Raw genomic sequence first — 25,232 nt, 5'->3', positions numbered from 1 at the left:
TGAGATGTCATCATCTTAGAACTTTTCCTGTTACTGCCCAACGGTTCCTCCTTCTCGGAATCATCTCGAACTGATCGTTAAAAATGTATGGCAATGCCATCTGTTAAAGGTATACGTGAGAGTATTTAACTGAAATTATGATAAAGCATCACGTTTGGAGCATACATCAAATATCTCAACACTGACTGTAGTACTAAATCCTGTCTGAGGCAAACAGTGTCATTCTCAGAGGTGGTGAGTTAGACACAACGCAATTACAGTTGTGGAATGGACACCTTGCTCCGGTGTCACTGAGAGGCCTTCGTCACTGACTCCTGTTAAAAATGAGACCTTGACCCTCAAAAAGACTTCTATATATAGTCAATAATCCCTCAGCTTGCCAGATGTGAGATGGGGAGAGATCGACACATGATGAGCATGCCTACAGCCTAGCTTCCGACTGTGAATCAGTGCCTCAAATATAGCAACAAGACTACTACTAGCGCTGGCTATTTAAGACTCAACATCAAACGGCTTAGTACACCTAACACCTAACCAAAGCTGAAATAACGTTAGCACAAGTCGACGAAAATGTAACATAGCCTACAGTACAATCAGCTGAGATGACGGAGAGAAAAATAACACCGTTTGTGTGCCAAGGTTCTGTGCCAAAAACAAATGCCAACAATATTGAATGGATTTACAGTTTATCCCCCGGAAACTCACACTCAGCTAACACTAGGAGTGGAATAACTAACGCCATTAAGTTTTGGTCTCCCGTCAACTTATAAATGTTTCACATCTCTCCTGAAAGACAGCATTGATTAAAAAGACAGACAAGATAAAGTGCACCACTCCAAGAGTAACATAGAGCCTACACTTTGGGTATTGTATTTTTTTGCCATGCGTATTATATTGTCCGCTGTGGGTATTGTTTTTGCGCTATGGGTATTATATTGCGGATGCAGATGCAAGCCAAGCCAAGCAACAGCGGCTGATATTCAAGTTTCACGTAATAAGCCTGAGCACTTAGCCAGGAAACAAACACATTAAAAATGCTGGTCTCTGACTTGGCAGTGAGCGGCCGACTTCAATTACATCTTCCGGTGGAGTCAAAAAGGGGAGCACTTTGTCAACTTGTGAGGTAAAGGCTTTTCAATTCAGCGTCTTTTTTTTCTCTCCAGGGGATTCAAACGGCTGCGCTCCACACTTCTAATTACTTTTGGGGTGTCTACTGCAGTCGTCAGTTGAAATACCAAAGCGTATCCCTGCCAGAAGCCATCAACCTCAGCTATACTGACGGACAGTTCCCTAACCTAGTAGACCTGGGTAAAATAGACATGCATTATGGAGGAATCCCACTTAAGTTCTGCACATCCCTGACACGTCCAACAACAACAGCCAGAACAACGTCCAGTAATGTCCACAGACTGCTATTCCTGAATAACCATGTTGGTCTCAGGATACCATCTTGAAGTAGACCTGGCAGACTTTCATCCACTCTCTGTCCCCACGGTCTGAATCCCCCCCGGGCACACTGGCTGTCTCCTGCTCTGGCTTTCATCATGGTGCTTATTCAGCGGTAACCCTAACCACTAACCCTAACCCTAACCCTAACCCTAACCACTTACCCTAACCCTAACCCTAACCCTTTCATCATGGTGCTTATTCAGCGGTAACCCTAACCCTAACCCTAACCCTTGATCACCACCAGGCTGGTCTCAGGAGCACCAACACCAACAGCTCTACCGCTACAGAGGATCAGGACTCACATCGGGATTCACATCCACGACCGTCACCTCATCCCCCCCTCACCCTCATCCCCCCCCCCTCACCCTCACCCCCCCCCCCTCACCCTCATCCCCCCCCCCCTTACCCTCACCCCCCCCCCTCACCCTCATCCCTCCCCCTCACCCTCACCCCCCCCCCCCCTCACCCTCATCCTCCCCTCACCCTCATGCAAGCTGCCTGATGAGGACGAACAGCATAACGATCACGAGTCCGGGCCGATACGACCCACCACGGAGGCTGTGTTTCGTCACTAAACCCCCAGGCAGCCCTACACCAGAAACACACACATACTAAAAACACATTCTTACACATTTTAGTCATTTAGCAGACGCTCTTATCCAGAGCGACTTACAGTTAGTACAGTGACATTCCCCCCGGAGGCAAGTAGGGTGAAGTGCCTTTCCCAAGGACACAATGTAATTTTGCACGGCCGGGAATCAAACCGGCAACCTTCCGATTAATAGCCCGATTCGCTAACCCCTCAGCCACTCCCATGCACTCTGCCTGATTCAGAAAACCAGATCCTTTCCAGCTTAGCACACGGATGCAAAGCCAGATCGGAAAGCCAGCCTTCACCAGCAGAAACCCTGGGAAGGATCTCGATAGTCTACAGTCGTCTCCCGTCCGGTCTACACTCTTAGAAACCCTGGGAGGCATCTCGATGGTCTGCAGTTGTCTCCTCTCCTGTCTGGCCAACAGCGATGTGACAGAGCTGAACAGGTACCTGGTAAGACAGCACCCCAATGACGCCTTCAATCACAGCCTTGGGATTTGAGAACAGCAGAGCAAGAAAGGAGATCTACGCTCTAAACGGGGAAAGCAGGGAAAGGTTTACCTTTCTGAAGCTAGCAGTGTCTCAGCTTAGTCAACAGGTCCAGAGACCAAGGTGTGGAGGTCCATCTCTGGTCCGGGTCCCAGCTTCTAAAGAAGGACCTGCTGTTTGGCATCCTCCAGGCCAGCCTGGGCTGCAGCTAACTGTGTCTGCTGGCTGAGTCTGAGATCACGGCAGAACTGAGCGCTGTCGCGCAGCACCACACAGGACTATGCTGGGATATTGTCACAGGAAGAACTAAGAGACGGCATAAATTCTCTCCCTTCCTCCCCCTTTTTTTTTTTTTTTTTTTTTCTTCTTCCTCTCTGTCTCCACCTCTTCTGGACCAAGGAAGCCCAGTTACCATGGAGACGTATGAGGCCGTGTCCTGATTGGTGGAGCCCGTTATGATGCAGCAAGACCAAAGGACGGCCCACTGGTTAATCAACGCTGCTGCACTTCGCCATTCCTTTTCTCTCTCTTTCTCTTTCTCCCTCTCTCACTCCCTCTCTCTCTCCCTCTCGCACTCCCTCTCTCTCTCTTTCCCTCTTTCTCTCCCTCCCTCTCTCTCTCCTCCTTCTCATCTATCCTCTTTCTTTGTCACGATTATCAATCACAACGTACAAAAACAAAAGCTACCAAAATGTTTGACACCTGCGTTGTGCTTTAAATAGTCTCTACTTGTTATACTAATATCATGCAAAATATATAGAGAGCTTCCAATAGATGGGTTTAGTGTCCGAGCTGGGCCAGGGAAGAACAGAGGATTGTTCCATGACTACCAGCAGGGTGTTAAGGTCACCAGTCCAGCCCTGGTGTCTTCGTCAGCATCATTTGAATACGTAAGCCTCCATCAGGCACGTTCGTTTTGACTACCAGATCAAAGGACAAATGTGTTTCTTTTAACGAATTGGAAGGAATTCAGTTTTTGCAGATTTCTCAATCAATAAATCCCCCCCAAAATGACGCACATTAATGTCAACTAGTACTTACAGCCGACAATATCAAGCTTGTGAGTATATGAAGATTGTCCTGATACACTGAGTCCTGTTCTTCAAACTGTGACCTGATGTGTACTGATTTATGAAGGCAGTGTCTTTTTGACTGCACACGACTTGGTGAGTGTGGGGGTTTAAAAATATCTCAGGACTGCAAGGACCAAAACATTCTGGGTGAGCAATTACTGCACATTCAACTGTGAGGGATGAAAATAGAACGTCTCGAAAAGATCTCAGAGTGACGTAATCTTTCCTGTTTTTCGCGGTTTGGCGTGGCACAGTTTCACTATATTTGCCACACACACATTGTGAAGAATTTCATCTGTCATCTTGTCTGAGATTATATCATCTCAGGGTTAAGCTTTTTTTTCTGGAGCTATGGCGTTGTGTCACACACAATCACAACCACTCACACAAATCAGAAAATGTCTTTTGAGGAGCCTTCACTTGCCTATCAACGGTTACGGAAACTTCTGGAAAGCCTCATCATAGAGAGGGAAGTTTTGTCATTCACAGCCACAACACAACACTGTTTCCTCTCTCCCTCTCCTTCTTTGTTTTATCTGCAAGCTGCAGGGACAAGCAGACACAGAGGGAGAATGAAATGGCTTGTTGACAGGTCCTCCACCTAGTACACACACGTACACACACAGACACACACACACACAGACACACACACACACGTACACACACAGACACACACACACACCCACGCACACACACACACACGCACAAACACACCCACTTTATCCTCCCATCAACAGGGCTCTGCTAACAGAATCAGCCAGCAGCCTCTGCAGTCTGTTACAGACCTAAATGACAGCCGGTTAAAATGAGCACAGGTGTGGAACATCAATGTCTGCTGCTAAGATCTCTGCCGTTTCGCCCCCCCCCCCCCCCATCCCCCGTGGCCATCTTGTTTTGATCACAGCCAATCCCACAGTCAAGAGTATAGGAAACAGCAGACGTCATGCTCTCAGGCTGGCTCCGGGCCTCTCGTTCAGTCACACAGGGCTAGCTTAGCACACTCTTTTCCCGCTAAGGCCAAACGTCAGCTCCCAGGCTAGCTAAAAGCTAGCAGAGGTGGGGCAGGGGAGGGGCTTGAGCTACCCGGACAGGATTAAAGATGCTAAAGCTGGAAAAGCAGTTCCTGGTGGAGACCAGGGGGGAGTATTGATTCTGAGGGGGAATCCATTGAGTAAGCAGTGCCCTATCACTGTTGTTAGTTAGGCTTTCATCCTCCACTGTTTGCTGTCACCAAACAGTTGAAATTGCAACGGTTGGGCAGTCTGCTCTGAGCCAGGCCAATGTTACTCTGGGCTCAAAAGCTAGGTACTACGGCCATAGAAATATTTATAGCATTTGTACGCACAGTAGCAAATCACAAGTTGTCATTGCTTACCTGTATTCCATTGTTACAGATTCAGTAGCCTCGGTTCAATACCTGGGAAGAAAGAACAGCAGCTTGTTAGTAAGTATTAACAGTGAACGTCAATCGTTCTTGAGGTGTGAACTCATAGAGATCCATAATCACGTACGACGGAACAGCTCATGCCAACAAAACAGATTTGTCATGATGACAGACTTGAGTTACCTTCTGCTTTTTTCCCAGTTTGCATCACTATTTCACATTTCACCATACACTTGCGTTATCTGTTCAACATCACTTTAAAAAGCACGACTCTGTCACAGAACGGAATCCCAACAGAACACACCAGAATGGACATTCCGACTGCATGAGGATTCCTGTATGGAGGAAGACTGACAGATTTTCCACTCTCTCTGGCACAGGGACTAAAATTGGAACCCCCAAGCTCTGATGCGATCATCTGACACAACTCCAACGTCACTACATAAATGTGGGCCTGGGAGAGAGAGGGGGGGGGGGGGGGGGGTCTAGGTGGGCCGCGGGGAGCGAATGGGAGAGAACGTGCCCATGACGTGGAGACTGGATGATGAGAGAAGCTGGGCTATTTATAGCTCCTCTGGTAGAAGCAGGGGGCTGAGGATACAGAAGGTGGGCGTGTGTGTGTGTGTGTGGTGTTTCTTTTGTGCAAGGGGTGTGTGGTTTTAGTGTTTGTGTGTGTGCGTGCATGTTTGTGTCGTGATGGGTGAGGGTGGGGGTGAGGGCAGTGGGGTGGGGGTGGGGGGAGGTTGAGGGCAGGGGAGTGAAGGTGTCATAACATGCTTCAGAATATTCTCCTCTCTCGTTCCTTAAACGTCGCCTATAAATCACGAGTGCCCCTTCCGCAAAGACGGGACCCTTAGATAATCAGTCGCCCCGGAGACCCACTCGGCCCCTGTCCTCTCCCACTTCTCTGCCCGCCTGCGCTCGCGACCGTTAAAGAAGCACCGGGAAAGAACACGACGATGAGAGGAGGCATCGATTTCTCCCCCTGACTCAGTCTGGTTCATATCAAGCTCGCTGCAGGGCTTTGGATTGGAAAAGCTCCGATTTCCTGGATGGAGGAGAGAGAAGGAGAGTCTCACAGTAGCTGCTGAGCAGGAGTGTACATGGCTGGAACAAAGAAAGATGGCGACTCTCTCCTCAGAATATACAGCAGGTCCACACACAACAACACGCCAGACGTCAAACAGACTGAAGTATTTACATTAAGTCATTTTAGCAGACGCTCTTATCCAGAGTGACTTACAGTAAGTACAGGGACATTCCCCCCAAGGCAAGAAGGGTGAAGTGCCTTGCCCAAGGACACAAAGTAATTTTGCACGGCCGGGAATCGAACCGGCAACCGTCTGATTAATAGTCCGATTCCCTAACCGCTCAGCCATCTGACCCGTTTGGATGTTGAAATGTGACCGTGGGGACAGCAGCAGACCATGGAGGTGGCCTGCAGGCAGGTGTCCAGTTTCACGGCCCCCTACACGTCATCTTCTACTAGGAGCGGGCGTGTCATCCTCAGCCCAGAACTAGTTCACTGGCCCTTTGTTTTCCTGCTTATGAAAATGTTTATGGAAACGAATGCAAATGTTTGAAGGTGGTGGGTTACAGCAGCTGCTGGAGGGGGGGGGGGGGGGGGGGGCAGTGGATGACTGTCAGTTCACCGTCTCACTACGGCTCTCACAGACGGCACCAGCAAGGCAATGACAACTGTGGAACATTTCACACTGACCTAAAACCAAAATAACCACGGAGAGACTCTTAGTCTAGCTCTCTAGATCTAGATCTGGATCCGTCTTCACAGTGACTGTGTAGGAAGCACAGCTCCCGCGCTGACACATACAGATTGCTGCTACGGTCGTTGATTCGTGGTGATGCGTGTGTGTGTGTGTCTGCGTGTGTGTTCCACACCAGGTTTCCTGTGAGTGAACGACTGAGAGGAAGTTAGCAGGCGGGAGGGGATCACACCTACACACACCTACGCACACCTACACACACCTACGCACACCTACACACACCACACCTACACACACCCACACACACCTACACAGGCTGTCGTTTGTCTCCCGACCACTGCAGGTCAGAGGGACGGACAGAGGACAGTCCAAAGTCAGCGGCTTTCAGAGTCCTTCGAGGAGAGAAGACGAGGTGTCCGTTTCTCACTCAAACACGGCAGAGATTCTGCCTACGCCAAGTGGTGACAGATGAGTCGACAAATCAAAGGGCATCGTCTCTCCTCTCATGACCCCTCATGACCCCTCCTCCTAATGCACCGTGCCCAAAGACGTGAAATGTTGCTAACCATGATAATACTGTACAGGGAACGAGGAACCTTGAGACTAAACTGTGAGTCGATTTCTTGCTACTTTGGTCAAAGAATCAGTGTTGTGACATGGTGAACGTGCCTCATTTCTCATGTACAATCAGACAGGAACCAGACAGGAAGACGATATTACCATGGTAACCCAGTGGTAGCTGTGGTTACCCTCTCGTGTTGGGACTATGACTAGGGTTTCTGTTAGTCTGCTCTTGTCCAGAGTTTCAGTTCTGCTAACACGGTTTCTGTCCTTTGCTCAGACGGGTTGCCAGGCTGAGAAACAACAAGCTCCTCCTACACCATCCAGACACATTTCAGTGTGAGAATAAGTAAGAGAGAGGGAGAGAGAGAGAGAGAGAGAGAGAGAGAGAGAGAGAGAGAGAGAGAGAGAGAGAGAGAGAGAGAGAGAGAGAGAGAGGGAGAGAGAGAAAGAGAGGAAGAGAGAGAGAGAGGGAGAGAGAGAGAGAGAGGGAGAGAGAGAAAGAGGGAGAGGAGAGAGAGCGAGAGAGGGAGAGAGAGAGAGAGAGAGAGAGAGAGAGAGAGAGAGAGAGAGAGAGAGAGAGAGAGAGAGAGAGAGAGAGAGAGAGAGAGAGAGAGAGAGAGAGAGAAAGAGGGAGAGGAGAGAGAGCGAGAGAGCGAGAGAGCGAGATGCAGAGGCAGAGAAAGAGAGAGAGAGAACGCGCGAGATAGAGAGGCAGGCACCACCGTTAATCAAACCCCTGGAGATGAGGGAAAGCTCCAGAACCCTGAGTTCCACGCGTGGTCCAATACCATTACTGTCTGGCTCCCCTCCAGGGCGCTGAGGCTGGCTAATATACAGCCACCCCTGGCCTAGCCCAGCCCAGCGTGGGTGACACAGCACAGTTCCCGTGGGCCAGTCTCCCGTCACAACGGACCCCTTCCCCCACGGTCATTTGTCACCAAGATTAAGCATCTATTAAGACCAATGGTCCATCTGATGATTGCTTCCATTAATAACGCCTGACGGAGAGAGAGAGACTTTTTCTGGGAGGGTGTTGCCCATGCGCCTATCACTAGACAAACACACTGTCATATACAACCGTATGTGCACACACACACACACACTCGCTAGCATTTGTAGCCACACTTACTCACACACACACACCTTCTCGACCAGCACCTCGCATACCTCCAGCATTGTAGGTAAATAGGCATTGGTGGGAGAGAGTGACAGAAGGCAAAATCTTAATAACATGGATGGAAGGGTTGGTTATGTGTGTGTGTGTGTGTGTGTGTGTGTGTGTCTGTGTGTGTGTGTGTGTGTGTGTGTGTGTGTGGGGGTGATGAGGATGGCACACCTCAGTGAGTCTGAACAAAGCGAGGGACTCGTAATCAGAGTGAGTGCTGTAATGAAGGTAACGTGAACGAGGCTGGTGAGATTCTCTTCATCGTTAAGACCGGCTGACCTTGATCGCCCTGGTGAGGAGGGGAGAGGACAGGAGGGGAGAGGAGACCAGCCCTGCCTGCTAAAGATGGATTTTCGTTCACGCTAAACGTTGAACCAGACAGAAATACCGTTTCTCGAGCAAGTTAAGTGATTCCGATGGCGAGCGGCGAGGAAACCAGAGCGTGGGACGGAGGGAGTCGAGGCTCGACGGGAAGATAAAACCCTTGAATGGAACAGTCATTCATTCACAACACCTCCGAGTATCTCCAGACATCAGGCCAACCACCAGCGCATCCACCCAGACTGGGAGCCATGCTCACTGGACTGGAATCCCTCTGTTTACCCTGCTAAAAATAGAACCCCCACTCTGTGGTGACGTAGCCCCCCCCCATGACATCCTCTCCCTCCTCTGGGCCGTGGAGCTGACTGAGTCACGTCGTTATCGCTAGGCTGCTGTGTGCTGATCTCTCTCTATCACTCTCTCTCCCCCCTCTCTCTACAACTCTCCCCCCCCTCGCTCTCTATCTCTCTCTATCACTCTCTCACCCTCTTTATCACTCTCTCCCTCTCACTCTCTCCCTCTCTATCACTCTCTCCCTCCCTCTCTCTTTCTCCCTCTCTATCACTCTCTCCCTCCCTCTCACTCTCTGTCTCTCTCCTCTTCCCTCAACAACCTTTCTTCACTGTCTCTATCCATTATACCTCATCCTACATCTCTCTCTCCCTCTCTATCTCTCTCTCTATCTCTCCAATTATCTCTCGTTCCATCTACCACTCTGTTCAACTCCAGCTCTCTGTCGACAGTAGTGTGCCATCCTTTCTTCATAGGTACATGAATAGTACATAAATGGGTACATGACCAGTATATAAATAGGTAATATACAAATGGGTGCGTACATGGTTTAGGATTATGTATACAAAAAGATCCATGAATAGTATATGAATATGTCCATGAACAGGTATTCAAATAGGTATATGAATGGGCACATAAATAGCATTCAATAGGTACATGAATACATGAACAGTTCATTAAGAGCGTGTGAATGGGTAAACGGACAGAGAAGGAGTGGAAAAGGAGATGAGAGGTAGTCAAAGACGGGGTCAGACGGGAAGACAAAGGGTGGGACAGGAAGGAAGAGAGAGAGAGACAGAGAGACAGAGAGACAGAGACAGAGACAGAGACAGAGAGAGAGAGAGAGAGAGAGATGGAGCATGGAGGGAACGAGGGATCGAGAAAGAGCAAGCGAAGGAGGAGGCGGTAATCAATACCATGACTCATTCTTTCTGCACTGGCTGCTTCCTAACAGCATTCATTAAATGCAAACCTAATCATTTTGGCCTGATAACCAGATACAGGAGAACTATGTCTTCATTCGTGGCTGTCGAAACATATGCCAATCATATAGACTGCTCGTTTAGAAGTCTATTCTTAAAATGCTTGGTTGGTTGGAGCCAGATGCTGGGTTTAACCACCAAGTTTGGATGAACCACACTGAACACAGGCTGGTCAAGCACAGTGGTTAGAGCATTTGCTAGCAGATCAAGAGGTGGAAGGTTCAGATTTCCCCTGCTAAGTGAACACATTAATAAACTATATTGATGATTAGATAAGGGGTGCATTAAAACCATCTCAAGCATGGATGAAGAGGAAATGGGGGTGAGACTAACTACACGTTTAAACAACCATTTTATTCATTGTTTTAGTGCATGTCAATGCATGCTGTCACATAGACTCTCTCTCTCTTTCACACAGACTCTCTCTCTCTCTCTCTCACACACGCACACACACGCACACGAACGCACAAACACTTTTAACAGGACTGGAACGCAGCCCTCTCCTGCGGGAATATCGCTCCCTACTGACAGTTGGTAATTACTTTAGACCCCCTACGGAACCAGGCTATATGAGTCACAGCAACTTTGCAAATAACACCAAAATGGGAAACAAATAGGCTGATACAATCGTCTAAATGTAATTAGGCTACCCTAATACATACACACACGCCTGGGTCAGACAGTTCGGCTACATGCTTGAATTCATTCTTACTGGACTAACAAGAGTATTCGTGTTATTGTCAACAGTGCGGGTATAAACTGGCGTAATATTCATGCAGTCAAGACTTGCAGCAATATGTCAGCAATGCCACCAGTTACAACTAGTGCAAGACTGCAGCCAGATCATTCCATTATCAACACATAAGACGCCTAAATCATCATGCTTGTTACATTTATGACAACTAGATATTTTCAGTTCTAACGTAGCTTCACCCAGGCCACATCGCAGTCCTCCTCACAGCACCCTCGGTTTCACAGCAATCCAAGCCAAACTCACCTGCAGAGGTGACAGATATGTTGTCCAGCTGGGTTTCCGATGAATTCTGGACTACCGTTATTATATGCTGCTGCTGCGTTTAAAATGCAACTCACTCCGCAATTAAACTGAGATCTGTGTTCACGTCGTAAGGGACCTGGGACTCTGTTGTTTTCATAATTAACGACATGCCTCATAGCAAAGGCAGCGATATTCACTAAATGTCAATTGCTGCAGTGAAGTTCCTTTGCATATTTAGCAATAAGACCGACTATTAAGATATTTACTCGCGTCCATTTACAGATGAGGAAAACCGTAGCCTACATTACCTTTGCAAGCTGTGCACACCGCTGTCGTTTAAAAAAATGTGAGCATGTATCTTTCCGCGCACTGTGTACACGTCGTTTTCTGTTCTGATTAGGTAAAGCTAAATACTACCCAATACTTTGCTTGTTATGACGTACAGCTTGATAACCGTAATTTTCTCAGAAGCCGAGCCCATTCTTATCATAATTTACTTTTACTCCGTACCCGATACCTCAGTCGGCTTGAGAATGGGCACCTCCAAGCGGTTGGACTAGGTAATCACAAAAAAAGAAAAAATGTTGATCAATCAATATGACACAGACTATCCTATAATTCATTCCATAGTCTGAAAGCAGTGTTTTATTGTGTATTAGAATAACAATAAATTTGTAATACCGGTGAACATCATGTCAGGTACTGTAGGTCACTGAAGACTTCTAGAAAACTGCAAGGCAATAGAAAGAAAACAGTCCAGCTATAAATTCCATGCATTGCAATACAATGTTGGGCCCAAGACTTACAAGTATGTTTCAAGGTACGTGTATTTACTGTTGTGTAGTATAGTAAAGGTGTGCTGGCTTCCTTATTATTATTGTATTTGCATGTGCCCATTGGGTGGTTTAACACTGGTGCAATCACAACATCATGGATTAACAGAAAGATGGAATGTTTAGAATGAGATTAAAAGGTATAAATTACAGATGCAAAAGACAATAAAATTCAAATACACATTTTCTTTGAAAAAGTCAAGTAATGTTATGGGACTAAAAGTACATCATTAATCACAAAGATGATGTGATGTACAAAGAATAGAACAAACGTGATCATTTAAAACGATCTTTTGAAATGGACAACAACTCACAAAAGGTCAGTGACTCCCTCCAGAGGGCCTATGCTGGATAGAATATCTGCCTTTCATATAGATCCCTAACTATTCAAAATCGACATTATTTACCTGAAAATAACAAGTAAACATGTAATATTCATATTTTTGTTACTAAAAAAGTAAACAAATGTACAAATCTGCATACTAAAAATATACTTCAAAATTTGTGATCTCTCAAACGCATTACAAAAATATCCCCGAGTATTACAAGTTAAAAAAGAATTCCGAGTAAAAGCGGCCTATGATGCAGAGAAATGTAGGAGAAGAAATACTATCAGTGCTCTGTAAAAAAACTAAGCCACAAAACTGCGATATCTACATCATCCAAAGGAACAAAGGATGTTGCTATATATTGACGGAGGATCGCAGTATATGGAACCTCTTCAGAGTCATGCGGATGGAGCCCAGATCACGGTTTACTCTCTCCAGACGGTTCTCTAAGGCCACCTGGGTAAGAAACACACAATAAACAACAGCTCTGATGGTGAACGGACTGCACTTACATAGCAGTTTTCTACCTTAAGGCTACTCAAAGAGCTTCACATGTTTTGCCTCTCGTTCAGCTTCTCACTTTCAGCCTCTCACACACACCTTGCCACATGGACCGCAGCAGCCGGGAATCAAACCACCAACCCAGTGGTTAGTAGATGACCCTCTCTACCTCCTGAGCCACAACCACATCCCTAACGGCTCCACACATCCACCCATCCACACATGCCCTGGCCATCGACTCGTTTTTCTCCGAACTCGGAAAATCAAGAATTCATGGATTCCATTATAGGTTATTTACTGGATTGTGATTGGTCGTCGAGTGAGGGGGACGGGGACACGTCGAACTCACCTCATCTAACCTGGTCTGTAGACTCACTCTCCCCCCAGCCCCGGGCATCCGGCTCAGAGCAGACTCAATCTGCCAACACACACCAATCAATCAATGAGTTCACAACACACAAATATTACAGATATCAATGGACCAACACATTACCGAAGCCCTTTCCCAGCTTTGATAGATTGGTCATGCTGGAACTGATGAAGCAGACTGCATGTGTGCGTGCCTGTTGGCTTTTTAAAAGGACACAGAACACAACATGATCTCCCCTTCCACCCACCCCTAAAAATAGACCTCGGCAGTAGCTAAAAAAACAACAATGTCTGTTGCATAACAGGTCTGGTAAGGATTATAGAGATGACTTGTGGCACAGCTGGCTATTAAAGCTGGAAGGTTGGGTGTTTCTAAAGCATCACCCCCCCCACCACCACACACCCCTCCGTTTAATACCTCGGACTACTTCCACACCTGTGGATGGACCGTCAGCCCATCTCACCTGCTGTTTCTCCTGCGTGAGCTCGTCGAACAGCCTTTCGGCATCAGCCAGTGAGTGCAGCCTGGGCTGGAGAGACAGGGCGGCCTCCTCCCTGGAGTCCTGGAGGTCTGGAGCAGCTCCCCCTGGCCCCAGCTCCACCCAGCCCAGCCGGGGGCCACCCTCCCCTGGGTCCACACCCTCAGAGGAGTCGGCCGGCACACACGACTGCTGGGAGGCTGCGGAGGGAAGACAGCAGATCAGCTGGTTTATCACTCGCGACTGGTATTAGTATCAGTAGTATTATGGGATACATTTTGCAGAGTGTTTCCTGTCACGTGACAGTTGTGGACGGTACCTTCCTGTCTGTCAAGCGCTGTGAAGTGCAGTCTCTTCCTGGGGCTGGCACTGTGGAACGAATGGCGTCTCTGGTCTAATGGCACGTCAAACCTACCGAGTTAGACCGGCAACCAATCAGGTTTGAGGTTACTGACAGTGCAGGGTACACACTTTATATCAGAGCCGAGTTGTAGAGGGCACAGGAGGGCAGAGTTATCAGATGCTGCAGTCAAAGTGGGCCACAGTCGTTCGTGTTTGAGGAGAGACGCTGTCACGCCAAATAGTGTCCTAGGGCCAAATAGTGTCCTACCTGACGTCACAATGCCGTTCCGAAGCAAGGACGCGTCCGTCGCTATGCCGACCTTAAATTCCTGACATTCCTGAGATGGCTGCGCGTGCCAGCAGCGGGAAACTATCCTGGTTGCTATTCTGGTTGCTAGGTAGTCGCTTCTAAATTCCTCAGGCTCGCTCTCACACAGTTTTGGACCGTCATCGGCTCGAGATGTTATTTAAAAAAATATTACAAAGGCTATTAAACAACTGCCTTCTATGTTGAGCTAGTTGGTACATTTTCTTGTCGAAAAATAGTATTCTCCCTGCACGCGCAGCCATCTCAGGAATGTCAGGAATTTAAGGTCGGCATAGCGACGGACGCGTCCTTGCTTTGGAACGGCATTGTGACGTCAGGTAGGACACTATTTGGCCCTAGGACACTATTTGGCGTGACAACACCAGTGATTAACAGTGAGCAGAATAATTAGGATGGCATGGATTCAGCTCCAGTGCCAGAGAATTACACTGCAAACATACATTTGATAAGGCATGTTAAGTGCCCAAAAATATTAGCCATGAGCTTGCTTAAGCTTAAAACAAGTATATGTTGCTGCCAGGACAGTAAGAAAATGTCACTTCATTATGCATCTTTCATCAAGTCACTAGATAAACAACTCATACAAGAGGTCCAACTAGATAAAAAACGTAAAAACAAGATTATCACTCAGTTTTTGCAGTGTACAATGCCTATGAATCCTGTTAGGCTTGCCTGTTGTGCAGGTATTGTTGTCGTGGTAGCGGTTGACCAAAGGCAGTTGAGAAGTTCTCTGTGGGACAGCGTTTGGGACTGGACTTAGCCGACAGAGGCTTGATCAGAGTCTCTCTTTTGGCTGAAACAGAAGACAGATATCTGGGGTTTAACAACATCCCGGTTCTGCCTTACGACAGCATGGAAAGACGACTGCAGAAAATCAGCAGCACGGCTTTAATATTGTAGGGGCCTAAACCAGTGGTCTTCAACCCTGGTCCTCAATGGCATGTTCCAGATGTTTCCCAGCTCCAACACGCCTGGTTTAAATGAATATTTACATTTACATTTAGTCAATTAGCAGACGCTCTTATCCAGAGCGACTTACAGTAAGTACAGGGACATTCTCCCCGAGGCAAGTAGGGTGAAGTGCCTTGCCCAAGGACACAACATCATTTGACCCGGCGGGGAATCGATCCGGTAACCTTCTGATTACTAGCCCGACTCCCTCACCGTTGTTATCAAGTTCTGCAGAAACCTGACAACTCCCCTTCATTTGAATCAGGTGTGCTGGAGCAGGGAAACATCTGGAACATGCAGGACAGTGGGGGCCCTGAGGACCAAGGCTGAAGAGCGCTGGGAGGGAGGGTACGTACTGGGGGTGGATGGGGGGAAGGTGTGTTGGCCTTGGGGAGGCAGGGAGGAGGACCTGTGGCCCTCTGGAGACAGACTCCTCTGGGCCCTCAGCAGAGCTGCTCCTCCCACGACACGCCTCGCAGGTCCAGCTCCGCCCCTCTCGGGCCCAGGCCCGCCCCTCTCGGGCCCAGGCCCGCCCCTCTCAGGTCTGGCTCCGCCCCTCTCGGGTCCAGCCCCGCATCTCTCAGGTCCAGCTCCACCTCTCTCAGGTCCAGCCACACCCCCTGCAGGTACAGCCCTGCCCCTTTCCTGAACAGACTCGATGCGGCTCCGCTCCACAAAGCCAACAGTGGGCCTCCCATTGGCCAGCCCTGCAGGAGACACACACACACACACACAGAGAAGCAACGTTAGCGAGACAAAACCGATCCAACAAACACAAACTAAACCCTCTAAAAAGATCCAAAATTGAGGTTTGGGCCCCCGATGTGGGACGCGACAGAGGAGGGTAGAGGTGAGCAGATGACCGAGTCCTACTGTGGGAGAGGGAGGAGCTGTTCTTACAGGGGGCCCTGCTCTCCGTAGCCCTGGTCTCCTCCAGCTCGATGAGGGCCCTCATCACAGGGGTCAGGGGCCCGTCCCTCCTGCCTGGCTCTCTCAGGCCAGCCCCCTGCTCCGGGCCCTGGCCCTGCTCTCGTTCTGGGGGAGTGGGACACCTGGAGAACAGGGGAGACAACAGTCGAACATCCATAACATATCGACATCATATAGGTTTTATCCGTACGGAAAGGTTTAGAGACAACAGGTGACACTTTCAATGTAGGTGCGTGTAGTTAGCGTAAATGAGTAAGTCTAAACACATATTAAATGTTAAAAAGCATCTTATAAAAGCTTTCCGACATACCTATTCACTAATGATTATTGCAAGCACCTTGATCTAAAAGAGTTATCAAACAATGCTACCTCCGACTGTCAGAGGTGAAATAGTTGTTCATAGAGCCATCACAACCGGATTGGTCAGTTTGAAGGTGGGTTGACTTCCTGTAGCCATTGGATTGGTCACTTTGAGGACCAGTGGACTTCCTGCTGCCGTTTGATTGGTCTGACTGAGAAGCAGATGACCTCCTATAGGTGTTCTCTGGCTCTCTCAAGTGTTTGCTTGGTGACAGCAGCAGGTCGGGGTGGTGGTACAGCCTGGACAGTCGACAGAAAAGCACAACAACTCGTTTCAAATTTTAAAATGTGAAATTATCAAATACTTTAAACTGGTTCCATTCTTAGTAAGGAAACATAATCTCTCCTACGCTACAGTGTGACCCAGGCAGTGTGATCCAGGCAGTGTGGCCCAGGCAGTGTGACCCAGGCAGTGTGGCCCAGGCAGTGTGACCCAGGCAGTGTAGCCCAGGCAGTGTAGCCCAGGCAGTGTGACCCAGGCAGTGTGATCCAGGCAGTGTGACCCAGGCAGTGTAGCCCAGGCAGTGTGATCCAGGCAGTGTGATCCAGGCAGTGTAGCCCAGGCAGTGTGACCCAGGCAGTGTGATCCAGGCAGTGTGACCCAGGCAGTGTAGCCCAGGCAGTGTGACCCAGGCAGTGTGACCCAGGCAGTGTGGCCCAGGCAGTGTAGCCCAGGCAGTGTGACCCAGGCAGTGTGATCCAGGCAGTGTGACCCAGGCAGTGTAGCCCAGGCAGTGTGATCCAGGCAGTGTGATCCAGGCAGTGTAGCCCAGGCAGTGTGACCCAGGCAGTGTGATCCAGGCAGTGTGACCCAGGCAGTGTAGCCCAGGCAGTGTGACCCAGGCAGTGTGACCCAGGCAGTGTGGCCCAGGCAGTGTAGCCCAGGCAGTGTGACCCAGGCAGTGTGACCCAGGCAGTGTGGCCCAGGCAGTGTAGCCCAGGCAGTGTGACCCAGGCAGTGTGACCCAGGCAGTGTGGCCCAGGCAGTGTAGCCCAGGCAGTGTAGCCCAGGCAGTGTAGCCCAGGCAGGGCCTCCAGCTCTGGTGGAGGGGTGTGTTCTGAGTACGTACCCAGCTCCCGAGGGCTGTGTGTGGCTGTGGGGAGCGAAGCGCATCCTCGCCTGGTTCTCATGCTCCAGCTGTTTCACCTGAGACTCCAGCTTAGAGATCACCCTGAGGAGAAATACACACACATGCGTACACACACACACGCACTCTCTCAATTCAAAACCGTCACTTCCAAAGACTACAGATGTGATGAAACGTCCCTAAAAGACGCAGTCAAGCAGAGCCTTCTCAGACGGGTTGCAGGAGTGCTCCAGTCACTTAACAGCTGTCCAGGGGCAGGAGTCATGGCGACGTTTGGTCTCTCTGGCCGTCGTCCTGGAAAAGCTGTAGTCCTAAAAGGGGAAGGGGAGGTGCTTACCTCTTCAGGTCCGATATCTGCTCATTGGCATCAAAGAGCTTGTTCTCCGTCGACACCAAATTGTCCTACGGAGCAAGAATTGAACATTTGAACTCGAAATGAGGCTGAAAACGGAGGAGCGGAAACGACAGAATAGAGAAGAGGAGAATAATTACCTTCACCCCCTCGTGGTCTTTCCTCAGAGAGTCGTATTCCCCCAGGAGCTGGGAGGACAGAAACACACAGTACCGTTAGCTACTGACACACACACACCCCCAGACTCCCTCCCTCCCTCCTCTCTCTCCCCCCTCCCCCTCAGACGGCGGGCCTCACATCCTGCAGCATGTTGTACTCCCTCTCCCTCCCTCCCTCCTCTCTCTCCCCCCTCCCCCTCAGACGGCGGGCCTCACATCCTGCAGCATGTTGTACTCCCTCTCCCTCCCTCCTTCCTCTCTCTCCCCCCTCCCCCTCAGACGGTGGGCCTCACATCCTGCAGCATGTTGTACTCCCTCTCCCTCCCTCCCTCCTCTCTCTCCCCCCTCCCCCTCAGACGGCGGGCCTCACATCCTGCAGCATGTTGTACTCCCTCTCCCTCCTGGCCTCCTTCTCGCCGGCCTCCCCGCAGGCCCTCTGGGCCTCCTCCTCCAGCTGCCGCACGCGGGCCCGGACGCGGGCGGCTTGGGCCTCCTTCTCGCCGCCCGTACGCTTGCTCTCCTCCAACCGCTGCTGCAGGGCTGTCACCATGGCGCCCGCCACCGCGTAGCGCTCCGGCCAGTCGGCCTGGAGAGGGACGGCAAGTTTAGGGACACACACACACACGGTGTGTCTGAAGGCTGAGAGAAGGGGTGAGGGGACAGTACCAGTTTCTTCTCCAGGATGCAGTTGTTATTTTCCAGCTCCTGAATGCAGCTCCTGGCTTGAGTCAGAGCTCTCTCCAAATGATCACACCTGCACACAAGTTCAGTAGTCAGGGAGGGCGGGGGTTAGACCTTAGCACACACACCCCCTCCACTGCAGACACCCCCCCTGAAGACACACACATACACACCCGCAGACACACACCTGTGCTGGAGGGCCAGGTTGCTCTTCTCCAGGTCCTGGGGCAGGTCTCTCAGGCTGAGCTGGTCTCTCAAGGCTCGGATCTCCGCCTCGTAGTAGGCCTTCAGGTCGGCCACGTGCCTCGAGTGCTTCTCTCTCAGGTTCTGCCTCAACCTGGGGGGGGAGGGAGAGAGAGGGGGCGGAGCAACCAGAAATACAGGTGAGGAGGGGAGAAGAAGACAACACGCTCACAAAAACGCATAGCTGCATTCTTGTTTCAAAGCCATATTCTTCTTAAAGACATTCTTCTACAAAAAAACCCACGACAGGTAGCGATAGAAAACGCCCGCTCCTGCCGGTGCGTGCCCCCACTCACAGGGAGACGACCACGGGATCCTCCAGCGACGCCGCCCTCTCCACGGCAGAGCGCCCGGCCCCCTGCGAGCCGACGCCGGGCGGCGTGTGAGCGTCCCTCGACCATGGGCTCAGCCTGGAGGAGCCGGCGGCGTGTGTGCGACTTCCCTCCTCCTCGCTGGCGAGAGGGGCCCTGGCCCCGGGCGGCTGGCCGCTCGCAGGAGCCCGATGCTGGGACTGGGAGGTGGACGGGTCGCCCGGGAGGGGTGATTCCCAGGGAGGGTGCCCTTTGGCTGGGGTCGGCAGGGGAGCGGACAGGCTGGACGCGTTGGAGGTGCAGTCGGTGTCTCCGGATTGGCTGGCGGTGTCTGCCATGCTGTCGGGGGTGCCGGGGTAGCCCTGATGGGGGGGCGCGGGGAAGGAGGGGCTGCTGAAGTGGGAGGGGGAGGTGAAGCCCGAGGTGCGGTCCGACTGCCGCACGTGGACCGTGGGGTCCAGGGTTAACACCTGCACAAACACCAGGAAACATCTAGAGGTTGATGCACTGATGAGGGGTGTGTGTGTGTGTTACCTGTGGAGACATGGGACTGGGTGTGTGTGTTACCTGTGGAGACATGGGACTGGGGGTGTGTGTGTGTGTTACCTGTGGAGACATGGGAGTGTCTGTGTGTGTTACCTGTGGAGACATGGGACTGGGAGTGACAGAGCCGTCCCAGTCACAGTGTTTGGACTCTCTCTGCTTGCTCTGGTAGATCTCTCTCAGAGACAGTTTAGGCTCCTCCTCCTCTGGGGGGGTCTGGGACACGCACACACACACACAGAGAGACATCCATGTTGTTCTTCTCCAAGGTACTGTCCCTAGAGCCTAGCTGCAGGCTGGTGTCTCTCCGCCCTGCTGTCTCTCTCAGCAGGGCTACTTGTCATCACCTACCACGCTCATGGAGGCCTCGTGCAGCAGGAGGTAGGCGCCGCTGTCGAAGCTGTCAGGTAGGGGGCGGTAGAGGTCGCTCTCGTCCAGCCGCCAGTACGTCAGGCCTGAGGGACGAGGAAGAACAGGCGACCAGCGCCGACAAGGTCCCTCGTTACTGTTTAAACAGCTGAGGTGTATGGTGACACCGTACACCCCTCAGCATTCAGACTGGGCAGGGCTGAGAGGGAGGGGGTGGGGAGCTTGTGCCAGACACACACACACAGTGATCGAATCTGCAGTCATACGACAGCTAATAGCAGGGAGGGAGTGTGAGAGTGTTTCATTGTTGATGGATGTGTGTGTGTGATTGATTGTGGGTGCATGTGTGTGTGTGTGTGAGTGTGTGTTTACCTGAGGCCTCAGACAGGAGACTGTCACTTCTCCCCAGGGGAAATGAGTTTGTTGACGGAGCAGCCGATCGATGCTGGAACCCACCCAAACAAACCCCAAAGCAGAGGTGCAACGACCACAACAACCATTAGACTCCACCAATGAAAAACCAACGCACAAACACTTGTTTGTTTACATATCTGCCATATGTTCAACCCTGTGTGTTTGTATGGGAGACGGAGTCGGGTAGCTTAACCAGTAGAGCAAGGCAGAGTAATCAGATAAAGCAGGCCGTTACAGCAGCAAACACAGCAGATTGGAGCTGTTGTGGTTGTGTTCACCTGGTCCTGGAGGTCAGTGTGATCCAGGGGGCTGTGTGCGGGGCTGGCCAGCTGCTCCAGGGGCTGGGGGGAGGGCTGGGGGGAGGGCTGGGAGGAGGGCTGGCCTGGCCCTGGCTTACTCTTCTTGGCCCTGAGTTTCTGTCTCTGGGCCCAGGAGGTTAGAGGTTGGCTGGAGCTCCTGATAAGCAAATAAATCTAATGTTATTTGTGTGGTTCACAGAGTCACAGAGGGTGTATTTCAACTGGATGTTTTGCTGGACATTACCTGGGGGATCCGTGCTGGGCAGCCAAAACGCCGAGTGAGCCTGCGCCCTCTTTAGGCGTCCTGTCTTTGGGAGAGCTCTCCTGACAGCCAGGGTCCTCCAGGTCTGGCCCAGTCTCCCAGGCAGACAGGGTCCCATACCCACTGCTCAGCACCGTGGCTGCCCGCGCATCAGCACTCTCCCCTGGGTTCCCCGCCGCCCGGCCCGGGGGCGGGGGGGAAGGAGACGTGGAGCTCAGGGAGGGGGGCGCGGCCAGGCGGTAGGTCCCGTTGTCGAGGTCCGCGGGGGGGGTTGGGGGATGGGACGTGGGCCTGTGATGGTGCTCCTGTGTGAGGACGCTGAAGGGGGTGGAGGAGCGGTGCTGGAGCTGGACCAAGGCTTTGATCTCATCCTGGATCAGCTGGAAATGGAGGAGATGCCTTGTGTTTGTCACTGTGCTATAACTCTATAAATCTGTGTTTCCCAACCCTGGTCGTCAGGGACCCCCTGTCCTACATGTTTTAGATGGTTCCCTGCTCCAACACGCCTGATTCGAATGAATGGTCGTTAACAGGCTTCTGTTGAGCTTCAATAAAGTGAATTTGTGTTGGGAGCAGGGAAACATCTAAACCATGCAGGACAGGGGGTCCCTGAGGACAGGGTTGAGAAATACTGCTTTAAATCACATCAAGATGAATTATGACTAACATAAACGGCGTTTCCACAGCAAGCCAACATACCTGTATTTGGCACTGGTACTGCTCTTGTTGAGCTAGGATCTGCTCCTGGTATTGTTTCTCCACCAGCTGAAACAAGTGCAGCCATCGGCCCTGTTCAAACAAGAGTAGGAATCATCTTCAACATGATTCTTTTATGATTCCAACAAACGCATTCTATAGGGAAGGAATGGTTTCATATCATCATATCAAGCAGGGGACTCAATCAGGGACCAATCTGTGTGTGTGTGCCAAAGGAAGAAGCTGTGATCCACATATGGCGAAGGATGTGCTTCAAAGACACGAGGGAGTGGATAGCAAACATACAACCTCTAGCCAGTACATTTGACCAATCACGATTAGGAGAACTGTATGAACGACCCACAGCTATGTGGGGAAGAGAAGGGAGATTGGCGTTGGTCACGGTTTGGAATGGAAGGGAGAAAACTGGACAGCGGCGGATATCGCTATTAACATTAAATTAAAACATTTTTGTTTTTTGACGAGGTAGTTAAGGCGGCAGGCGAGTGTTGCTTAGGCTGCCGCCTTAACTGAAAAGTGCTGCGGGAAACCCTGCATTATTGCTAGCTACCCAGCATTAACTCTGTCTGTGAGGCAAGGTGGCACACTGAATTACAGCTGACGGTTCTCTGCAAATCATCTCTCGTGTCTGTAAAGATCAGCTGGAGAGTGGTGTGGTGCGTGTCGTCTGGGACCTGTGTGTGTGTGTGTGCTGTAGTGGTGTGTGTGTGCTGTAGAGGTGTGTGTGTGTGTGTTGGAGCGGTGGGGGTGGGGATGTTCCGTTGTCAGTTGAGATCCACAGAGAAAGCAAACGCGACAGCCCAGAATCGAGGCTGACGGCTGCCCAACACGCTGCAGATGAGCCCAATACGCTGCAGAAGAACCTAACACGCTGTAGATGAGCCCAACACGCTGCAGATGAGCCCAACACGCTGTAGATGAGGCTCAGGGGCCACGCCAACTCCCCTCAACATAACCCCCAACACTCAGCACTCAAAACGACGTGGGGGGGGGGGGGGGGGGCTTTCTTTGACTGGTGCTCAACAACTAAAACTGAGATTTCCAAAGCAGCAGAAAGTCGGCAGATAATTTTTGGTGGGTCACTAAGAAAGGTTACAAGTCGCTAAATCTAGCGACAACGCTAAACTGCCAACACCGTAGGCAGACTTACAGTTCCCAGGCAGAGAGACATATAAAGACAGATGTTTTCTGTAACGTGGAGGTCTCACCTCACAGTCCTTCCACATCTCAGGGTCTGTCTCCCCGCTGCTCTGGATCTCCTTCACCAGAGCCCTAAGGGTCTCCAGAGAGCTGGGGTTGATGAAGGGCAGGCTCCGGCCCTGCCCGAACGCCTCCTCCGTGCTCAGACACAGGCTCCTAACCACACACAAGCAAGATTACACACACACGCACAGAGACACACACACAGACAGAGAGACACACACACACACAGACACACACACAGACAGAGACACACAGACAAACAGAGACAAAGACACACAAATACACAGACAGAGACACACACACAGACAGACACAGACACACAAGCAATCAGTCTGTCAGATCCGCGTAGGGTCTGGATGGGTGGTGGGTCAGACATGGGGGGGGGGGGGGGGGGGGGGGGGGGGGGGGGGGGGTTTGCAGAGTCGTGTTTCCACACCTGATCTTCTGGGGGATACTGCACGCCGACGTGATGGTCCTGGATCGGCTCTCCACAGCGCCGACCGTGGTCTGCGAGGTGTGGGTGTGTCCATCCTCCGGCCCGGCCAGCCCCGAGGCCGAGGTCCCCTCCGAGGACACCAGCGAGGCCTCGCTCTCCTTCCCCTCGTCTCCATTGGCGTCAACGTGGCAGTGGCTCAAGGCCCCCGAGCTGGACACGTCCTCAGATATACTGTCATCTGTGGACATGCTTAAGGGCCCACGCACTGGGGGACAGCTTGATAACTGGATGGGAACAGGTCAGGGTTAAAATATTGGGAGTCAGGTGGCTGAGCGGTTAGGAAATCGGGCTTGTAATCAGAAGGTTGCCGGTTCTTGGCTGTGACAAAAATGACGTGTCTATGGGTAAGGCACTTCACCCTTCTTGCCTTGGGGGAATGTCCCTGTACTTACTGTAAGTTGCTCTGGATAAGAGCGTCTGCTAAATGGCTAGATGTAAATATGAAAAGCAAAGCCAAAAGCCAGAGAAAATTTGGATGCTAAATCGTTACGAAATCTAGAGCTAAATAATGACATTCTACAACATATCATCCTGATTCCCGACTCTGTGGTCAACCGTATGCCAAGGATTGATCCGACTGCTACCGTTATCGTCAAATAACCTAAAATACAGTCAGAATCAAACGGCTAAAAGACCTTCCTGTTTAAAAACACAAGCTCACAAGGGCACCGTGAACCGTGTTGTAAAGATGATCTGTCAACGCGTGCACTACATCTAAAGCATGTAGGCAAAGGATGCAGAACTTGAAACATAAATATCCAGACTCACAACAAGCTAGTAAAACGCTAGCTCGCCGATCTGGACAGCAGGATATCTTTGATTGATCAGATTGCTGGCCCAGCGCCGTAACAGATGTTACCCTATCTGATTAGTTAGTTAGCTAAATATAAGCCTGGGTCTCGTAGCTAATTCAGCAAGTTAGCCAGCTAACAGCTAGATGCTGTGTGAGGTGAACAAACAGGTTTGAAAACATCTCAATCTGGTTGGATTTCCAGAGAATTAGCTAGTCTACACAGTAGCCATACGTGTGCGTTGTGTACGGATACTTCTTCGTGAAATAACAAGCATACACAGTTCCACCGTGCATAGCAGTGACTAATAAACAGAAATGCGTAGCGACTCACCGGTAAACTTGAAGCATTACTTCACCCATATTTCCAGGACTAACTGGCTATCAACAGTCACATTCAGTACTGCAGCTAGCTAGACTAGCACTGCAGAACCAACCTCCGCCTCGTCAACTGCCAAACGTTACGCAATGTCTCATTGGATGAGTAGGAATTGAAACCTGTTATCTGATTGGGCAGTGTTCTCTTTGGCACGTTTTGGTTCTGTGTTGAAGGGTAGTGAGTGGTTGTAATTGTTGAAACGGCTCCTTCTCTGATTCGCTCTTGAAAGGGAAAAACTATCTACTTTTTCTGTAAAAATATAATAACATGAATTTGTCTTAATTCTCTCTGGTTCCTACCACAAGTTTTAATATGACTGATATAGTAAAAACTATTTATATTCTACTAACCTTTAGTAGCTTTTCATCAAATTGACAAATCATAAACTTTTCCCATTTTTGGGGTATGTGAAAATATGATTCATTTCCAGATAGTCTTGACAAAACCCATATTTGTTTACAAATCTACAA

General features: G+C 50.5%; 1 protein-coding gene across 4 annotated transcripts; it reads right to left on the bottom strand.

Annotated features, from left to right (window-relative positions):
- Positions 1–11,572: 11,572 nt before the first annotated feature.
- LOC124466196 (M-phase phosphoprotein 9) lies at positions 11,573–24,833 on the bottom strand. Of its 4 annotated transcripts, XR_006955896.1 has the most exons (25): positions 24,718–24,833; positions 23,534–23,817; positions 23,103–23,250; positions 21,877–21,966; positions 21,160–21,557; positions 20,895–21,072; positions 20,575–20,647; positions 20,185–20,288; positions 19,930–20,049; positions 19,276–19,760; positions 18,924–19,073; positions 18,722–18,809; positions 18,426–18,641; positions 18,038–18,085; positions 17,883–17,947; positions 17,528–17,629; positions 16,467–16,697; positions 16,041–16,219; positions 15,524–15,874; positions 14,889–15,009; positions 13,866–13,957; positions 13,532–13,746; positions 13,048–13,116; positions 11,717–12,653; positions 11,573–11,591 (listed from the first exon to the last, which is right to left on the bottom strand). XR_006955896.1 is itself a non-coding variant. In XM_047017930.1 (24 exons), exons 2-24 carry the CDS (start codon positions 23,779–23,781, stop codon positions 12,552–12,554), a joined length of 3,873 nt encoding a protein of 1,290 aa, XP_046873886.1. In that variant the 5' UTR covers positions 23,782–23,817; positions 24,718–24,833; the 3' UTR covers positions 11,657–12,551. The 4 variants fall into 4 exon arrangements, 3 of the variants coding, with proteins under 3 accessions (XP_046873886.1, XP_046873887.1, XP_046873888.1); XM_047017930.1 differs by lacking the exon at positions 11,573–11,591 and having other exon boundaries at positions 11,657–12,653; XM_047017931.1 differs by lacking the exon at positions 11,573–11,591 and having other exon boundaries at positions 11,657–12,653; positions 16,068–16,219.
- Between the last annotated feature and the right edge of the window lie 399 nt (positions 24,834–25,232).

Source organism: Hypomesus transpacificus, unplaced genomic scaffold (genome assembly GCF_021917145.1).
Source record: "Hypomesus transpacificus isolate Combined female unplaced genomic scaffold, fHypTra1 scaffold_84, whole genome shotgun sequence".
NCBI classification, from domain to species: Eukaryota; Metazoa; Chordata; class Actinopteri; order Osmeriformes; family Osmeridae; genus Hypomesus; species Hypomesus transpacificus.
Note: the sequence above shows the minus strand (reverse complement) of the source record. Positions and strands in the feature narration are given on the sequence as shown.

Excerpts from the sequence above, each read along its gene's own strand:
- LOC124466196 (XM_047017930.1), bottom strand. The coding sequence starts at position 23,781 with ATGTCCACAGATGACAGTATATCTGAGGACGTGTCCAGCTCGGGGGCC. Across the intron at positions 13,958-14,888 it reads CAACAATACCTGCACAACAG|GTTTGACGTGCCATTAGACC; the intron begins GCAAGCCTAACA and ends CTAACTCGGTAG. Across the intron at positions 12,654-13,047 it reads TACAGACCAGGTTAGATGAG|GTGGCCTTAGAGAACCGTCT; the intron begins GTGAGTTCGACG and ends TTTCTTACCCAG.